The 20021-nt window shown below is 47.8% G+C and overlaps 1 protein-coding gene across 3 annotated transcripts in view; it reads left to right on the forward strand.

Moving 5' to 3' along the window:
• Window positions 1–20021, forward strand: part of LOC115088247 (uridine-cytidine kinase-like 1) — a 118531-nt gene that overhangs the window by 81726 nt on the left and 16784 nt on the right. For all 3 annotated transcript variants that reach the window (XM_029596336.1, XM_029596337.1, XM_029596338.1), the window contains exon 10: window positions 11154–11247. In XM_029596336.1, coding sequence (XP_029452196.1) covers window positions 11154–11247 — 94 coding nt within the window. The remainder of the gene's footprint in view (window positions 1–11153; window positions 11248–20021) is intronic.

Here is a 20021-nt window from a genome sequence, read left to right on the forward strand (position 1 = left end):
CGTATTAAAAAGAATAAAACCCCTATTTCATTTCCATGATTATAGAACAGTGCTCCAAGCAATAATATTTGCGAAAATTGATTACTGCAACTCTATCCTTCTAGGCCTCCCATCATCCCACACCAAACCTCTCCAAATGATACAGAACACGGCAGCAAGAATTCTAACAAACAAAAGGAGAAGAGATCACATTACACCAGTCCTCAAAGACCTTCACTGGTTACCAATCCACTACAGAATAATTCATAAGTCCCTCACCACAATCTACAAAAATATCCATGGACTGGCTCCACTCCATCTACAAATAGCTCTCAAAAAACATTCCTCCAACAGACCCATCAGAGAAGCATATAGAGAATATCTACAAGTACCTCACAACAATACCACCCAACATATAACATTGAGAGATCGGGCCTTCTCCACAGCAGGTCCCCCACTATGGAACTCAATCCCCTTAGAATTACGACAGGAACCATGTCTTCCAACCTTCAGGAAGAGACTTAAAACATGGCTGTTCATGAAAGCATTTCCGGACCCTTAATGATTCACTTCCATCAAATGCAGCAACACTGAGCATCTTCTATTAAACTGAAACAGACAATACCAACCAATCACTACAATGTTTTACTTCTTGTTAAACTTTTTATCTCTCCTCTAACTCTAATCCCAGTTAGAATAACCCCTGTTTTATTGTAACTTTTTCTTCTACGCACTTGTTATACTTTTGTAATGTATACTCTTACGTTTTAGCTATGTACGTTATAATGTATTGCTCACCCCTTGTTTTATGTAAACCGACATGATACGAACTGCCGTGAATGCCGGTATAGAAAAACACAAATAAAATAAAAATACAAAATGCCATAACACACAACCAATAACTGAACATTATCATCTAATACTTGCCAGGTACTTGTGACTTGGATTGGCCACTGTTGGAGACAGGATACTGGGCCTGATGGACCATTGGTCTGACCCAGTATGGCATATGTTATGTTCTTATGTAATAAATGGGAAAAGACCTCCATATGCATTATCAATACATTTCTGTCCATTATGGTCCTTCCAGAAGAAGAATAAAAAAAGGAGCACATAAATACACAACAGTGTTATCATCCCCTACTAAAAACGAACATTACCTACTCCCATTATTAAATATTGGAGCTGTCCAAAGTGCAAATATTTCAAAGTTAGACATCAGATTTTAAATATGTTGTCATGGATTTTGGTGGTGTATGTCTGCTGGTTAGAGTCATGATTTTAAGCGGTATCAAAAGATCAGGTAGTCAATTATGCTTTGCAGATAGGGACCACTCTGAATGCTCTGGTTCTTGTTTTTGTTCAATTGCAGTGTTTTAATGAGCAGGATGGCAATTCCTGTTCATACCCAGATCAGTCCAGACTCCTGGGTTTTGCCTACCTTCCAGCAGATGGAGACAGAGAAAGTTTTGCTGATACTGCCACCACAACCTGGTGTGCCTCCTGCAGTCCTTCAGTATTTCTCTGTCTCCAGCAGAATGTAGAGGTGCAAAACCTGCAGCCTGGAAATTAAGTTTTAGATTAAAAAAAAAATAGAGAAGAAAAGATTGTTTGTTTGAATATTTCCTCCCAGGAGGTTGGCAGGTCCTGGTGGTACATCATAGTATAGAGGTGGATCAGCAGGGAGTTGGGGACCCTTATATAGCTCTGTCCTTTCACCGCCAGGAGTAGACAGCTGGTGGGGCCAGTTCCCTCTCCCTCACGAGGACTTGCAGAGCCTGCTGACCACCTTCTCCTTAAAGGAAAGTAGGTTTTGTTTGTTCTTTAAAGTTTAAAAAAAAGAAAATGTTTCTTTTTTTTTGTCGGTCGACCCGGGGAGGAGAACAGAGGTCAGCCTTGCTGGGGCTCGGCTGCAACGGCTCTCGTGGTATTATCTGGAGGCTTCTTGGCGGCTGACTGCATACGTGGTCCTGGCAGTCTGAAATCATGGTAGTGGCAGTAAACGCACCATGTGCAGTGATGTGCGCGTGCGTGACTGTCCCATGCCAGCTTCTGTTTCCACTGCCTTTCTAGGGCAGAGGGCAGCTCGGGAACGACTGCAATGGTGTTGGGGAAGCAGCAAGGGCCTTGGAAGGCTCTTAGGGGCATTGGGTGAAGCAGTGGACCCCTTCCCAGTTAGCACAGGAACGACAGCCATTTTGACTTCAGTTGCAGATGCTACAGGAGGGGGGGAGATCTCCCTCCACCACTGTCCTGGCTGCTCGGACAGCCGGGTTGCCCAGGGGGCACAGTCGGGTGAGGATGAGGACCTCCTGGGGGAGGAATCTTATGATTCTATAACCTTCTCATCCAACTTTGTCCTTTTGATGCACAAGGCTTACCTGGCCAGAAAAGCCGCGGGGCAGCATGTTGCCAGTCAGGAGGGGTCAGTATGTCCACAGCCCAAGAAGATATCCAGGGTTTCGCGGGTGAATGATGCAACAAGGGTTCGGCAGGGCAGGATTTGGAAGAGGAGCTGGGATAAGCCCTGACTTTTGGAGAGGGATGATCTGAAGGTGGTTCATCTTTTGCACAGGGATGAGCTGTGGTCCATGACACCACCAGCTGTCTACTCCTGGCAGTGAAAGGACAGAGCTATATAAGGGTCCTGTGTCCTTAAAGACCTGGGGATTAAAGTTTCCGCAAGAAGAATCTGATCAGGAAGATGTGGATCCAGTCATGGATGGCTTAAGAGGTCCAGCAAAAGCTTTCCCTTCCATAAAGCAGATGATAAGTTAGTGGTCAGGGAGTGGTCAGGGAGTGGGATACTTCAGAGACCGGTTTGAAGATTGGTAGAGCAATGGATAAGTTATATCCATTGCCAGAGGACAGTCTTGAACCGTTGAGACTTCCATAGGTGGATGCCTCAGGGTCTTGCGTCACTAAGAAGACAACCATTCTTGTGGCTGGTTCTGCAGCACTAAAGGATATGCGGGACAGAAAGCTGGAAGTCCATCTCAAAAAGATTTTTGAGATATCTGCCCTAGGCATATGTGCTGTGGTATGCAGCAGCTTTATGCTTCGGGCTGGTCTATGCTGGGTACAGCAGTTGCAGGCTGAAAAAGCGATGTCTGCATTAGAGGCGAAGCAAGTGGAGCGGCTAGAGGCTGTGGTGGCCTATGGAGCAGATGCATTATATGACTTCATCAGAAATTCTTCCAGAACTATGATATCAGTGGTCTTGGCCAGATGACTCCTTTGGTTACAGAACTGGTCGGCTGATATTTGGTCCAAGTCTGTTAGGAACTTTGCCTTTTAAAGGGAAACTGCTCTTTGGGGAGGAGGAGATTATGAAACATCTGGGAGAGAATAAAGGGCATAGATTGCCTGAGGATAAGCCAAAAGGGAGAAAAGGATCTTTTTCTACACATTCTCGCTTTAGAGTGAGTAGGTGTTTTCGGCAGAATAGGTCTTTGGTGGGAGCCCAGAGGCAAGGCACTGAGAGACAGCAATCCTGGAACCAGTTCTTTCGAGGTCGAAAGCTGAACAGAGATGGTTCCGGCCAGGGTGCTGGTGGAGCCAAGTCCACCCAATGAAGCGAGGCCGGTCCATTCCTTGGTTTCAGTTATAGGGGGTCAGTTGACATTTTTATGAGGAGTGAGCCAAGATCACTATGAACCAGTGGGTCTTAAGTAAGATAAGACAAGGTTATGCTTTGGAATTTGCTCATCCGCTAAAAGACTTGTTCATGATCTCCCCTTGCGCTTCCATGGCCAAAAGGCGAGTGGTACAGGAAACCATCAACCATTTACAGATGCTGTGGGCCATTGTTTCCGTCCCCGTAGAGCAGCAAGGGACAGTAGTGTATTCCATTTATTTCGTGGTCCCAAAAAAGGAGGGGACCTTCCACCCAATTTTGGACTTAAAGAAGGTAAATGTGACTCTTGAGTTCCTCATTTTTGGATGGAGACCCTTGGCTCGGTCATTGCAGCGGTGCGCAAAGGAGAGTTCTTGGCTTCCCTGGATTTGACCGAAGTGTACTTGCACATAGCAATCCGACCAGATCATCAGAGCTTCCTGTAGTTCTTGATCCTTGAGACACATTTTCAATTTTGTGCCCTTCTGTTTGGGTTGGCGACTACTCTGAGGACCTTCACCAAGGTGATGGTCGTGGTGGAGTCAGGAAGGGAGGGCATTCTGGTTCACCCATATCTGAATGATTGGCTTATTCGAGCAGAGTCAGAGGTTCTTTGCAGACAGGCATTAGTGGCACTACTACGGTTGAGATCCCTGGGTTGGGTAGTAAATCTGTCAGTCATCTTATCCCTACTCAGGTGTTGGAGTTCCTGGGGGCACGTTTCGACACCAGAATTGGGAAACTGTTTCTCACCAGGAAACACATTTGCAAATTGCAGAGGCAGATTCACAGTTTATTAGAGAGAGCGGTGCCCAGGGTCTGGGATTACCTGCAGGTTCTCGGTTCCATGGCTTCCACTTTGGAGCTGGTTTCTTGGGCGTTAGCTCATATGAGGCCTCTGCAGAAGGCTTGCTTTCCTGGTGGAATCCGTTGCCAGCAGTTTTCATCTTACACTACCTCTTACGGATCTAGCCAGGTCCAGTCTCTCATGGTGGTTTGGTCGGGACCAGTTATATCGCGGGGTATTAGAGGTTCTGAATTGGATAGTAGTTACTACCGATGCCAGTCTCTCCAGATGGGACTCTGGACAGATATGTGGTATCTGTCCAGAATCTGTCCAGGAACGAAAATTAGCAAGAAAGAACCAATTTTTCTTTTCTGTTCATACCCAATCAGTCCAGACTCCAGGGATGTACCCAAGCTTCCCTAAACAGGGTGGGACTGTGAGAGTCCCACTCAAAGCACACTTTCACCAAAGCCCATGGCCTCTGGAGCCTGGTCATCCAAACGATAATGCCTGGCGAAAATGTGCAACGATTCCCAAGTAGCTGCCCTACAAATCTCTTGTGGCGACACCTATTGACATTGGACCCAAGATGCCACTTGTGATCGAATAGAGTGAGCCCTTAAACCCTCAGGAATAGGACAATCTTGGCAGATGCATGCCGAAACTATTGCTTCCTTCAACCACCACGCTATGGTGGATTTTGAAGCCTTATGTCTCTTTTTTGCACCACTCCAGAGCACAATGGATACTGCAACAATGCCCGTTTTACATCCAAAAGCCTCAACTCTCTTGCGTGAGGCGCTGCCATATCCAGGTTTGGGAAGGCTGGAAGCTCTACCAATTGACTCAAGTGGAATGACGATATCACCTTTGGTTTGGAGAGGAGACGGCTGAGGCGGGGATATGATGGAGGTCTTTGGGATCATGAGAGGTCTTGAACGAGTGGATGTGAATCGGTTGTTTACACTTTCAGATGGTGGAAGGACTGGGGGGCATTCCATGGGGTTAACAGGTGGCACATTTGAGACTAGTCGGAGAAAGTTCTTTTTCACTCAGCGAGCTCTGGAGTTTGTTGCCAGAGGATGTGGTTGGTGCAGTTAGTGTAGCTGGGTTCAAAGGGGTTCTTGGAGGAGAGGTCCATTGACTGCTATTGATCGAGTTTACTTGGGGAATTGCCACTGCTGTTGATTGCATCAGCGGCATGGGATCTTCTTGGTGTTTGGGTAATTGCCAGGTTCTTGTGACCTGGTTTGGCCTCTGTTGGAGATGGGATGCTTGGCTTGATGGACCCTTAGTCTGACCCAGCATGGCAATTCCTTATGTTCTTAAGAAAGGAAGGAACCGTACGCAACGAGATTTCATAATCCGTAATCTTCAAAAAAGAATCCCTACATGACAAAGCCTGAAGCTCGGAAATCTTTTGAGCGGAACAAATTGCCCCCAGAAGAACAACCTTTAAGCTGAGATCTTTCATAGTTGCTCTTCTAAGAGGCTCGAATGGAGCCATACACATCCCCTTAAGGGCCAAGTTTTGACTCCAGGAGGGACGCAACTTCCGCATCAGAGGATGCAAATGCTTCGCCCCCTTCCCCCCCCCCCCCCCCCCAGAGAAAACGCAGCACATCAGGTTGTGCAGCCAAAGCCACTCCCTGCACCTTGCCTCAAAGAAAGCCCAATGCTGCCACTTGTACTCTGAGGGTCAAACCCTTTACCAATCCTTGTTGCAAGAAGTTTAAAATGTGAGCCATGGTTGCTCAAGAAGGTTTAACATCCTGTTCTGCACATCAAGACTCGAAAACTCTCCAGATCCTCACATACACTAAGGATGTAGAAGTCTTCCTAGCTTGCAGCAGAGTGGAAATGATATCCTCAGAATAACCTTTCCATCTTAAACACTTCCTCTCAAAAGCCAAGCTGCGAGTCAGAAGCAAGCCACTTAATCCGAAAATATGGGACCTTGGTGAAGAAATTTTGGGAGATGGCTGAGCCACAACAGGCCGTCCACCACTAGATTGACCAGATCTGCAAACCATGGCTGCCATGGCCACTCCGGCGCCACTAGACTCACTTCTCCCGGATGAATCTCTACTCGCCGCAAGACTTTGCCCACCAGTGGCCAGGGCATAAACACATACAGGAGAATATCCCACAGCCATGGAAACACCAAGGCATTGACCCCTTCCGCTCCGCATTCCCTTCTACAATTGAAGAAGCGTGGTGCCTTGGCATTTTGCTGAGATGCCATCAAGTCCATGTGAGGCATGCCCCCATCTGCAACGATAAAATGCATTGCTTCCTCCAACTCCCACTCTCCAGGTTCCATCTGTTATCGACTGAGAAAATCCGCCTGCACATTGTCTATCTTAGCTATGTGAGATACCGCCAGTAACGCCAGATGCTGCTCTGCCCACCAAAGTAACTCCTAGGTTTCCTGAGCCACCGCTCAACTCTTGGTACCACCCTGTCAGTTGATGTAAGCCACCGTTGTCGCAATGTCCGACAAGATCCTTACTGGCCGAGGAGAAAGGCACGAAACGCGAACTGCACCACTCTCGTCTCTAACCGATTGTTAGACCACAATGCCTCCTCTGCTGACCACTGGCCCTGTGCCAACTGATTCTGGTATATAGCCTACTTACAATAATAGATAGAGCAGACTCTCCAAATTCTCCCCACACCAACTGGGCGGGACTCTGGATTGAACTGTGGTATTCCAGGAACGGAAATTAGCAGGTAAGAACCAATTTTCCTATTGCTTTCTTGGCTTGACTGCTGATTTTTTGGGGTATTTTACTTTTTTGGTGAGATATGGGGGGCAATGAAAGGCATGAAGGGCAGTTGGAAGCCATTATAGCGAAATTAGGATGGAGGATGCCGTTTCCTATTTCCTATTACTTGTGATTTTTCTGGGAGCAGGGATTTGGAATATCTGTAATTTGTCTTTTTTGGTAGATGGTGTTGCAGTAATCCAGGTGTGTGAGTATCATTGATTGTTGACTGTTTTAGGGCAGTTTGTTGAAAGAAAGGGTATAATGGTTTATTGTTCGGAAGTACCAGAATGTTTTCTTTGTTACAGCTATCTCTTGGCTCTCCAAGTTCAGTGCAAAGTCCAGGGTGATGCCTACACTTTACTTCATGTTTTTATGCCAGAGTCGCATCATCTTGGATAAGTGGAGGGGCATTTTCTAGTTGTGGTGATTTACTCACCCAGAGGACCTCTGTTTTGTCCCTTTTTATCTGCAGTCAGTTGTTGATTATCCAATTTGTTTCTGCCTCTAGGTAATGGTTGAGGAGTGGTAGTGTTCTTTCCCAGGAATCTGATGTTAGTAGAGGATCTAGATGTCATTGGTGTATGTGTAGATTCTGAGGCCAAATTTTCTTACTATTGCTGCAAGGACTATGTGGTATATTGAATAGGATGGTATAGTGGGGAGTCTTATGGTACACACCATCTCAGGGGGCCATGGTTCAGAGGATATTTCATCCACGCCGGAAGGAGTGGAGAGAATGAGACGGGATTTAAGGAAACTGGAAGAGTGGTCGAAGATATGGCAGCTGAGATTCAATGCCAAGAAGTGCAAAGTAATGCACATGGGGAATGGAAATCCGAATGAACTGTATTCGAATGGGGGGGGGAAAGGCTGATGTGCACGGAGCAGGAGAGAGACCTAGGGGTTATAGTGTCTAATGATATGAAGTCTGCGAAACAATGCGACAAGGCGATAGCAAAAGCCAGAAGAATGCTGGCTGCATAGAGAGAGGAATATCGAGTAAGAAAAGGGAAGTGATTATCCCTTGTACAGGTCCCTTGGTGAGGCCTCACCTGGAAGTACTGTGTTCAGTTCTGGAGACCGTATCTACAAAGAGACAGAGACAAGATGGAAGCGATACAAAGAAGGGCGACCAGAAAGGTGGAGGGTCTTCATCGGATGTCATACGAGGAGAGATTGAAGAATCTGAATATGTACACCCTGGAGGAAAGGAGGAGCAGGGGTGATATGAATTCAGACCTTCAGATACTTGAAAAAACTTTAACGATCCAAAGACAACGACAAACCTTTTCCGCCAGAAAAAAATCAGCAGAACCAGGGTCACGAGCTGAGGCTTCAGGGAGGACGACTAAGAACCAATGTCCAGGAAGTATTTCTTCACGGAGAGAGTGGTGGATGCCTGGAATGCCCTTCCAGAGGAAGTGGTGAAGTCCAAAACTGTGAAGGACTTCAAAGGGGCATGGGATAAACATTGTGGATCCATCAGGTCTAGAGGACGTGTATAAAGAGGAGGCAGCAAAACACTGCACGGAGTGGCAGTAGCCACAGAGGCATTCACGGAGCAGGATGCCAGTGGCCAGTGGTTGGTGTTCCACTTTCACGGAGCAGAAGGATGGAGGGCTGCCATCTCCAAATTAAATTAAAAAAAAAAAAAAACATGGGAGGGGTAAGAGTATGTAAAATTAACGGAGAGTTCATAGGCTATAGGTATTACCAATTATTAGGCTTATTCAATATTTGTTGATAGTTAATGTGGCTTTCAATGCATACTTCACTTTCAATGCATATCCAGCATAGCTCTCTGCTTCAACGGCAAGGGAGAAGAAAAACTAATACTTCACACATATCCAGCATAGCTCTCTGCTTCAACGGCAAGGGAGAAGAAAAACTGATACGTCACGCATATCCAGCATAGTACTCTGCTTCAACGGCAGGGGAGAAGAAAAACTAATACTTCACGCATATCCAGCATAGCTCTCTGCTTCAACGGCAAGGGAGAAGAAAAACTAATACTTCACGCATATCCAGCATAGCACTCTGCTTCAACGACAGGGGAGAAGAAAAACAACCAATAAGGGCTGAATAACATAGTCTGGGTAAACAAATGGGTATGGGTGTAGCTTGCTTGTTGCGGCAGTTACTACCACTAACTAATCAGGCTTGATATTTCACTGGGATGCAGCTCCATCACTGCTCTCTGCATTGATGGTGAGGGTGAAAGGGAAATAGAACCAAGGGTTGCTAAGAGCCAAGAGAAACAGATAAGTATGAAAGGAAAGAAGTGAGAAGCTTGCTGGGCAGACTGGATGGGCCGATTGGTCTTCTTCTGCCATCATTTCTATGTTTCTATCCCATATATGATCAATCATTCTGTTCTTGAGAATAGTTTCTATTGTCAGGCTTGTTGGCAAATAGTTTACCGGATCACCTCTGGAACCCCTTTTAAAAATTGGCATCATACTGGATACTCTTCATTCTTCAGGCACAATGTTTGATTTTAATGATTGGTTACATGGCTCGTTACAAGTCTACAGTTTCATATTTGAGATCTTTTAGAACTCTGGGGTGAATACCATCTGGGCCCTGTGATTTGTTAATCATTTGTTTGTCAGGTTGTTCTGAATTTCTTCCAGTTTCAGTTATTTGCTTCAATTCTTCTGACACATCACTCTCAAATATAATTTGTAGTTTGGGTATCTCCCCAATATTTACTTCTGTAAAGATGGAAACAAAGAATTCCTTTTGTTTTGTGCTATGTCCCTGTGCTTCCTAAGTGTCCCTTTCCCCCACCCCCCTTAGTCATCTGGCTACCTGATAGACTTCTTGTTTTTCATTTACTTGAAAAAGGTTTTATTAGTAGTTTTGGTCTCTATGGCAAATTTCATCTCAAATACTTTCTTAACATTCCTTGTTAAATGTTTTAGATCTTACTTTCCAGTGCTTATGTTCTTTGCTATTCTCCTCAATTAGTTCTGCCTTCCAAAGAGAAAGACAACAACAAATTAGGAAGGTCCAGTCCCAGAGGTACTACATGGAGAGGTGCCAAATGTTGTTTCCTGGTGGGAATTTAGGATGTTACACTAGCTGTGCTGCTCCAGAGAGTGGAAAGCAAGCCAGAACAGTGGGTGCAGTTTAACTATATTCGCTGCTCTGACGTGCTCTCCTCTCCCTATACTAGTGCAGCTATCCTGTCACCGGTATGCTAGCTGCACTGCCCGTGGCTGTTAATACTGGTAATGCAATGAGCATATCTATATTACATTTGCTATTCTGGTTCTTTGTCTTCTTCCCATACTAGCATAGTTAATGAACCCACTGACAGTCCCACCAGACAAGAACACTAGCACCTCTCCATGCAGTACCACTGGGAGAGAATGGGCCTTGCCAACTTTTTGGCTTCTTCTTTGGGCCTCTACTATCTCAGATAGAGAAGGATATGTAATCTATCACCCAAGCCCTCCCCACCTCTGTCTTCATGAGTAAGCCCCATGCTTTGTAATAATCTAAACAGCTACAAAAATGAATGAAGCTGTTGCTGGACCGTACCCAACCACCAACAACCTGCCAGCATTGACCTGGTTGGGTTTTGGATGCTGGTAGCCTGCGGTTTCCACCTGGCTACTCCGAGGCCTGCAGTGTTGCTTTCTTTATCCAGCCCTTGTTTTCTCCTTATTGCCTCTCCCCTTGCCTCTGCTCTTGAGGGAGTGAAAGGCTGTGGTTTAGAAGAAAATTGTATAAATCCACAGAGTAATCTGTAAATTTTGAGCCCAGTGAGTGTTTCCTTTTTGTCTCCAGCTTGATAAATTCTGGTACTTCTGGTCTCGTTTATCATAAAAAAAAAAAAAGACCAGTTCCACAATACAATAGGATTATAAAAATCATCTGCTAATATGGCCAGTCTCAGTGTCATTGAAGTGCGCGCGCACACACACTGCTCCCGGCACTGGACCACTGGAAGGAAACTTATCACTTATTTGCCTCTTATTTCTTCTCTTACCAGGAATAAAGACACCAACCGTGATGAGTTTATTTTCTATTCCAAGCGCCTGATGAGGCTCCTAATAGAACATGCCCTCTCTTTCCTGCCACTCAAGGTGAGGCCCCTCTCATTCCTGATGCCCAGTTTGCATGGGAGCCTTCTTGTCCTTGGCACCATCTCAGTGATTGAGAGCACCAGCAGCTTCTTTGAGAAACATAAATTATTATTTTTGTTGCAGTTCGAGAGTTGATGGTCCTGTCTTTCAGAGGAAGCTTCCTATACTGGGCTCCTAAAGACATGATGAATTTCTGTAAAGATCTACTAAAAGTGTTAGCAGAAGTAGCCCTTGTTTCTAATAAGTTGTTAGCCTTAGGTGATTTAAATATGCATTGAAATGTTAAATCAAACTCAGAAAGCTTTGCTCCCCACTTCCCATGCTAAAAGTAAACAAAAGCTGCATTTGCTTGCCTTCAGGAGGGCATCCTCCCCTGTCACCCCCACTTTAACCCTTCTGCACCATCTGGACCCCTTCAATCCTCTTTACCATACCAGGAGCTCAGAAATAACTTCCTGTGCATCCAGCATTGCAGTCAAAGCAATAATCTGACAGCTACACTGAATTTGGCAGATGCTAGTTCCGAGCTCCTGATCATAGTAAGGGGGTAGGGGGTCCAGGTGAAGAGAGGGTGCCCTCCTGCTGAAGGCCAGAAAATACGGTATTTGTTGATTTTTGGAATGGGAATGCAAGAGGGAAGCTTTTTGGAACTATAGGCCCACAATATTAATTTTTGGGGGGGCAGGGGAGAGAGGGGTTAACAAGCATTGATTCCCCTGGTGTGGGGGTCAGGGTATCGGGCCAACAGGCCCACGAGGCTGCCATTTTTTTTCCCTAGCACTGCTTTACTGGCTATTCTCAGTGGAGGTAATTTTCAAAAGGATTTACATTTGTAAATGTAACTACCATTGTAGCAATTTTCAAAAATCCATTTACTCAAGTAAAATGCATTTGCATGTGTAAAACTCAATTTTAAGCATGTAAATGCTTTTTAAAATCAGGTCCTTTGAGTATTGCTGGTTAAGTTAAAGTTATCCGGAAACATGCTCACAGGTAACTTTAACCCTGCTCTTATACATGTCCAGCGATAACCAAATAACTTATCCGGCTAACTAAATATCGGATAAGATATTCGGTTATCTCAATTCCACCTGGAATGCCCCCTCAAAATGCCTCTCACCCAGTTAAATTTTAGCCAGGTAATGACTTACCTTGATAAAATTTAGCCAGATAAGTGCCAGAGATATTCAAAAGTTATCAGCTAAATATGTTTGAATATTGACCTTGCAGTGAATAAGACCAAAAGAGAATTTTTGGCAGTTAGAATTCATTCAACATAGCTCCATTAAGGAGTTATTCCAAGTAAGAACATAAGAACTGTCATACTGAGTCAGACCAAGGATTCATCAAGCCCAGTATCCTGTTTTCAACAGTGGCCAATACCAAGTCACAAGTACCTGGCAGGATCCCAAACAGTAGATAGATCACATGCTGCTAACGTCCAGGGGTATGCAGCGACTTCCCCAAGTCTACCTGGTTAATAATGATTTATAGGCTTTTCCTCCAGGAACTTGTCCAAATCTTTTTTAAACCAGCTATGCTAACTGCCTTTCCCTGTATGTACCCGGATCAGTCCAGTCTGCTGGGTTTTGCCTCCCTTCCAGCAGATGGAGACAAAGAAAAACTTGAAGAGCACCCCCTCTTAACCTGGTGTGCTACCTGCCTCCCTTCAGTATTTCTCTGTCTCCAGCAGATGGAGGTGGGGCAAAACCTGCAGTCTTGACCGTTTCTGCGGTTTTCAAAGAGAGAGATTTTAAGTTCGTAGATCAAGCAGGACATTACAGGTACAACCTCCCAGGGAGTAGTAGCCTGCTGCTCTAACCTCTAGGCTACTCCTCCAGGAACCCTCTAAATGCACTCCATTACTTGGTGACCCTAGTCAGGGTTACAGTATCGCACTAGTGTTTATACACTAAAAGGAGGGTTGTGGTCAAACAGCCTGCATAAGAAAGTAGGCATAAACATGCCTAAGTACCACCAATTTTCAAAGCGGACTTGCACACAGAAGTCTGCTTTTGAAAATTACCCCTCCAAAACTATCCTGCATAAATTACAGCTGCTGTGTGGGATGCACAGATTTTTCCTGAAAAGCTATGCCTGTACTACCGGATTTTAGAAGGTATATGCACAAGCCCACACCCCGGCCCCAGGATCGCCTCCTCTCAGTCCAGGTAAAAGTATGCACTTACAGGACCTAGCTATGTAAGTTTTCCCATACAGAGGGCGATTTTATAAAAGGTCCCCTCTGCATGCAAAAAAGAAAATTACTTCTTACCTGCTAATTTTCGTTCCTGTAGTACCATGGATCAGTCCAGACGGTGGGTTATGTTCCCCGTCCAGCAGATGGAGTCAGAACAAAACGTCTGAGGGTGCTGCCCTATAAGCCAGTGCACCCTCCGTGTCCTCTCAGTATATAGAGTATCAAAGCCCATAGCCCGATAAACGATGATAATGATGAATCAAGTTACATAAACCCCCTAAGTATGGGTTAAAACACACAACTTATCAAAACTGGAACTGTTATCGAACCAACTTGCAAAAAGAACTGTGGAGCGAAGCCTCTGAACATAGAGGTAAAACAGCTGAATTGCATAGACACAGACAGAAACTTAGTTTGAGCAGTAAACCCCCAATTTTCTGAGGGAGGGCGTCTGGACTGATCCATGGTACTACAGGAAAGAAAATTAGCAGGTAAGAAGTAATTTTCTTTTCCCTGTACGTACCGGGATCAGTCCAGACGGTGGGATGTACCCAAGCGTCCCTAAAGAGGGTGGGCCCCTAAGAGCCCTGCTCGAACTACACTGTCCCCAAAGTAGCCAGAGGACGGCGACTGGAGCTGTAGTTGGTAGTGCCGCGCGAAAGTATGCAGAGACTTCCAGGTCGCTGCTCGACAGATCTCCTGGACGGAAACAGATTGACTTTCCGCCCAGGATGCAGCCTGCGAACGAAGAGTGGGCTTTAACTCCCAGCGGGGGCTCCCTACCCACTCCGATATAGGATGTTACAATGGCTTCCTTGAGCCAGTGAGTGATTGTTGTCTTCGTGGCCTTGTGTCCTTTCCGTGGTCCTGACCAGAGGACAAAGAGATGATCGGAAAGACGGAAATTATTGGTGACCTCCAGGTAGCGAAACAGTGCGCGCTTGACATCAAGTTTTCGGAGGTCCCGTGAGTCCTCCGTAGAGAACGGCAACTCTACCGTCTGATTCAAGTGAAAGGCTGAGACCACCTTCGGGAGAAATGAAGCACCGTGCGTAATGACACACCAGAGTCAGTGAAACTGAGATAAGGTTCTCTGCAAAATAACGCTTGTAGTTCGGAGACTCGACGCGCAGAGCAGATGGCCACGAGGAATACTGTTTTAAGAGTGAGATCCTTGAGGGTAGAGGAACACAGGGGTTCAAAGGGAGGTCCTGCCAGAGAGCGAAGGACCAAATTGAGGCTCCAGGAGGACAAGGAAACTGGACCGGAGGCCTCAAGTGTTTAACTCCACGAAGGAAATGGACTATATCAGGGTGAGATGACAAGGATCTGTGTTCCGGTGAGTGAACGAAGGACCCCAGAGCCACAACTTGAACCCGTAAGGAATTATAGGCTAAGCCTTTATCCAAGCCTTCCTGCAGAAACTGGAGGATCTGAGACACAGAAGCCGCCCTTGGGCGTGTAGAATGCGAGATGCACCAGGACTTGAAAACGTGCCAGACATGCACATAAGTGATGGAGGTGGATGTTTTTCTAGCTTTAAGGAGGGTCGCGACTACAGTATCCGGGTACCCCCGGCGTTGGAGGTGCCGCCTTTTAAAAGCCATGCCGCAAGACAGAAGTGTTCTGCCTGGTCGAAAAATACTGGTCCTTGGTGCAGGAGTCGCGGTAGATGTCCCAGGCATAACAGTCCGTCCACCGCTAGGTTGATCAGGTCCGCGAACCATGGCCGGCGCGGCCACTCCAGAGCTACTAGGATGACCGGACCCTGGTGCCTCTCTATTCTTCTGAGGACCTTGCCCACTAGTGGCCAGGGTGGAAATACATAGAGCAGAAGATGAGGGGGCCAAGGGAGAACCAGCGCGTCCACTCCTTCTGCGCTGTGGTCCTGTCTGCGACTGAAGAATCGGGACGCCTTGGCATTGTGACCTGTGGCCATGAGATCTAGGTGGGGAGTCCCCCAGTGGTGAATGAGAAGCCGCATCGCCTCCTTGGAGAGCTCTCACTCTCCTGGGTCCAAACGTTGCCGACTCAGGAAATCTGCCTGAATATTGTCCACACCCGCAATGTGTGAGGCTGCCAGATGAGAGAGATGTCTCTCTGCCCAAGACATCAGAATATCCGTTTCCAGGGAGACATGTTGACTCCTTGTGCCCCCTTGCCAGTTGATGTACGCCACTGTGGTCGCGTTGTCGGACAATATCCTGACCGCTCAATGCTGGACGAGTGGGAGAAATTGCTCCAGTGCCAGATGCACTGCCCTTGTTTCCAGTCGATTGATGGGCCACGTGGCCTGGTCCTTTCTCAATAGGCCTTGTGCCGATCTCGACTGGCAGACTGCCCCCCAGCCGGTCAGGCTGGAGTCCATGGTAATCACTACCCAGTCCGGAACCTCGAGGGGCATTCCCTGTGCCAGATGGAGCGGGTCCAGCCACTACAGGAAGCTGTCCCTGGCGTACTGGGGGAGTGGAAGGACGAGCTGATAGTCCTGGGACTCCGGTTTCCAGCTGGAGAGTAGTGCCATTTGTAAGGGGCGCAGGTGTGTGAAAGCCCAGGGTACAAGATCGATGGTGGACGCCATGGATCCGAGTAGCTGCAGATAATCCCAGGCCATGGGGGCTGGTAGAGCAGAGAAACGATGTACCTGTTCTCGAATCGATTGCGCCCGATCCAGATGCAGGTAAACCTTGCCCTTGACCATGTCGAAGCATGCCCCCAGGAAATCCAGGATCTGCGACGGGAGGAGGGTGCTCTTGGAGAAGTTGATCACCCAACCCAAGGATTGGAGAAGGTGCACCACGTGAGAGACCGCTGCATATCCCTGTGCGAGAGTCTTGGCACGAATGAGCCAATCGTCTAGATACGGATGAACCAGAATGCCTTCTTGTCGGAGTGCTGCCGCTACTGCCACCATCCCTTGGAAAATGTTCGGGGAGCGGTCACAAGGCCAAACAGGAGCACTTGAAATTGAAAATGTTGTCCCAGGATCTTGAATCGAAGGAACCGCTGATGCTCCGGGAGAATGGGTATATGTAAGTAAGCTTCCGTCAGGTCTAGCGATGCAAGGAATTCCCCTCTGTGGACTACCACTATTACGGACCGTAGAGTCTCCATCCGGAAGTGAAGGACTTTGAGGGACTTGTTGAACAACTTGAGATCCAGAATTGGTCGAAAGGAGCCGTTCCTTTTGGGGACCACAAAGTAGATTGAATAGTGTCCGGAGCCCACCTCCCCTGGGGGGGACTGGTATAATGGCCCCAAGATCTAGAAGTCTGTCGAGGGTCTGGCAGACCGCGAGCTGCTTGTGCGGAGATCCGCAGGGGGAGAAAAGGAACCTATCTCTCGGAGATCTTACAAATTCCAATGCGTAGCCTCGCCTTAAGATGTCCAAAATCCACTGATCCGAGGTGATATGGGCCCACTCCTCGTAGAAAAGCGAAATGCGGATCCCGATCCTGGGGGTCGAGGAGTGGGACACTCTGACATCATTGAGTGGACTTGTTGGCAGCCCCTTGGGCCACCCCGTCCTTGGTTGGTCTGTGGCCTCGAAAGGACCGAGTCCACGACTGAGACCTGGCGGATGGAGTCCGGGGTGTTGTCTGTCTAGTGGCGCGGGGTCTGTGCTGCATCCCGAAAACGACTTCTGGAGGGATAAAAAGACCTGGAGCCGGAAGATCTGGGTCTGTCCTCAGGGAGTCGGTGTACCGCATTTTCCCCCAGAAGCTTGATGATCTGGTCTAGATCCTCCCCGAAAAGGAACTTACCCTTAAACGGCAGAGATCCCAACCGCGCCTTGGATGATGAGTCTGCTGACCAGTTTCGGAGCCACAGGAGACACCTTGCCGAGACTTCCCGATACCATTAATCTAGCCAGCACTCTCACCAGGTCGTAAAGGGCATCCGCTCCGTAGGCAACAACCGCTTCTAGGCGGTCTGCCTGAGAGGCTTCCTCAGGTGGTAGAGCCTGCGAGGTCAACAGCTGCTGAACCCAGCGAAGGCCTGCCCGCTGTGCAAGGGAACTGCAGATAGCTGCCCGGATCCCCAGGGCGGAGACCTCGAATACCCTCTTGAGGTAGACCTCCAGCTTCCGGTCCTGCAGGTCTCGAAGTGCCGTGCCCCCAGTTACCGGATTAGTCATACACTTCGTGACTGCCAAGACTGCCGAGTCCACCATAGGGACCTTGAGGAGGTCCAGAAAATCCTCAAGAAGAGGGTAGAGCTTTTCCATCGCCCTGCTGACTTTCAGAGAAGATTCGAGTGCATCCCATTCCCTGGCTATCAGTTGCATAAATGTGGGATGGGTAGGGAAGGCTCTAGCCAAAGGACGAAGTCCCGCTAGAACTGGATCCCCCTTCTTCCCCGAAGCGGAGGGTCCTGGCACTTCTTGGGGTGCGTCAATGTCTAGTTCCTGAATGATGTGGGGGATGAGGTCATCTAGCTCTTCCCGTTGAAAGATGCGCAAAACCCTGGGGTCGTCACCTTCCAGCTGAGTGGCAAGAAGCGGGTTGTCCAGACCCGGCCGTGGATCAGCGAGAACGGGATCGGGGGCTGAAGGAACTCCCTCCCCCGGGGGGAGCGCCAGGCCTACCCGGGAAGCTCCTGCTGATGCTCCTGACGTCCCAGCCCCAGGGGTATCCACCACCCTAGGGACCTTAAGCGGCGGAGGTGCTGATGCTGGGTCTAGAACATGGCCCATGCTTGCCATGTAAGCGTTGTGCATTAAAACTACAAACTCAGTAGTAAAATGAGAGGGCCCCGAGGGGGGCAATGCAGGAGGGTCCCCAGGCTGCCACCCGGGGGCCAAGAGCTGTACCGGAGTAAGAATCGGAGGTTGATTGTGCAGGAGATCCTCCATCTCCTCTCCCTCAGATGCTGCACACTCTGCCTCCGAAGTCAAAATGGCCGCTGTTCCCGCCATAGACAGGATAGGGGCCAACCCAGCAAGATGCAGGCGCGAAGAAGGCTGTCTCGTCGGCAGCAAGGTGCCCTCCCCATCAGGGAGGCACCTCGAGCACACCCCCTCGCGGGAGAGCCGGGACCCCGGCTCCCCGCAAGCAGCGCAGCACTGAGATCGCAGCATAATGGTCGCGATTGAAGCAACAAAAAGGGGGGGGGGGTGCCACGAGGAAACCGGTGCCACGGGCAGCAGGGAAACGCGTCTGCTGTGCCCCGGCCCTACTGCAGAGCAACTTGCTCTCCTTAGTCGGCAGCCCCGAGGAATGCGCGTCTCGGGGCCACGGGCCGAATCGCGGCAAGGGGGGGGGGGCTGAACCCGTCAGCGAACACCCCCGAGAGAAGGCAGGTCCACCTGACCTAAAAGAAATAAAGAATTTACAAGGTCTTACCCCAGAAGTCACTCACAGTGAGAAAGAAGTAGAGGAAACAGGCAAACCCCAAGGAGCAGAGCTGATTGCAAGTTCTGAAGGGGCAGTGCTTGTGAAATAAACTAAATTGCCTTTTTTTTTTTTTTCTAAACAAACTTGATTCACCAACAAAGAGTAATATAAAATAGAAACAGGGAAAGAAGAACCAATTTCTAAAATACCAGGGGAGCTAAGGCTTCCCAGCTCCTATCTGCTGGAGTCAGAAGAATACCGAGAGGACACTGAGGGTGCACTGGCTTATAGGGCAGCACCCTCAGACGTTTTGTTCTGACTCCATCTGCTGGACGGGGGACATAACCCACCGTCTGGACTGATCCTGGTACGTACAGGGAACAGTGTTTACATGCAGAAGTCCCTTTGAAAATTGCCCCTAAATTCTTCATATTTGTAACATGCTTTGAGCAACTTTGGATGCAGTGGGGCATACAACAAAAATGGAATTATTATTACTACTATTTTTGGTGAATGGACAGTAGTGTGCTATTTCTCTTCCTTTGGTGCCCAGTGCTTGGTTATGTACTTGCAGCCCTCCCAAGTCATGGGAGGAGAAGTCCATTAACTGCTAATAATCAAAATGACTTAGGGAATAGCCACTGCTAATTACCAGCTTTAGTAGCATGGGATCTAGTTAATATTTGGGTACTTGCCAGGTGATTGTAACCTGGATTGGCCACTGTTGGAAACAGAATGCTGGGCATGATGGACCCTCAGTCTGACCAAGAAGGGCAACTTCTTATGTTCTTATGAGATCCTGGTTGGTTCCCAGTTCCATTTCCTTGCATTTGGGGGCAGAACTGAAACTGCTTCTTTATTGCTAGTCTCTTAAAGGAGTATTGTGTAGTACTTCTGAAGTGCGACAGCAAGTAGGAATACTTGCATCTCATTTCAACATTTTTCTGCCTTGCCTTTTGGTTTAGCATTTTTTTTGTGGTGGTTTCCTTGGTAACCTTCCCTAGCAGGGTCTTGCCTTTCTCTGGGCCTGGAGCTGCTGCATCGGCATGAGAGTTATGCGTTACCTCATGAACATCACATCTAGTTGGTCCGTGTTGGTTACGATGCGACATGGCATTACACTTGCTGCAGCTGAATCAATTGGATTCCATGCCATGTGAGGTCATGCGACTCTAGCTGTTTCCGGGGGCTCAGGGGAATAACAGGAGATCCCCTTCAAGAGTTTTTAGAACGAATGA

Source organism: Rhinatrema bivittatum, chromosome 3 (genome assembly GCF_901001135.1).
Source record: "Rhinatrema bivittatum chromosome 3, aRhiBiv1.1, whole genome shotgun sequence".
In the NCBI taxonomy this organism is placed as follows: Eukaryota; Metazoa; Chordata; class Amphibia; order Gymnophiona; family Rhinatrematidae; genus Rhinatrema; species Rhinatrema bivittatum.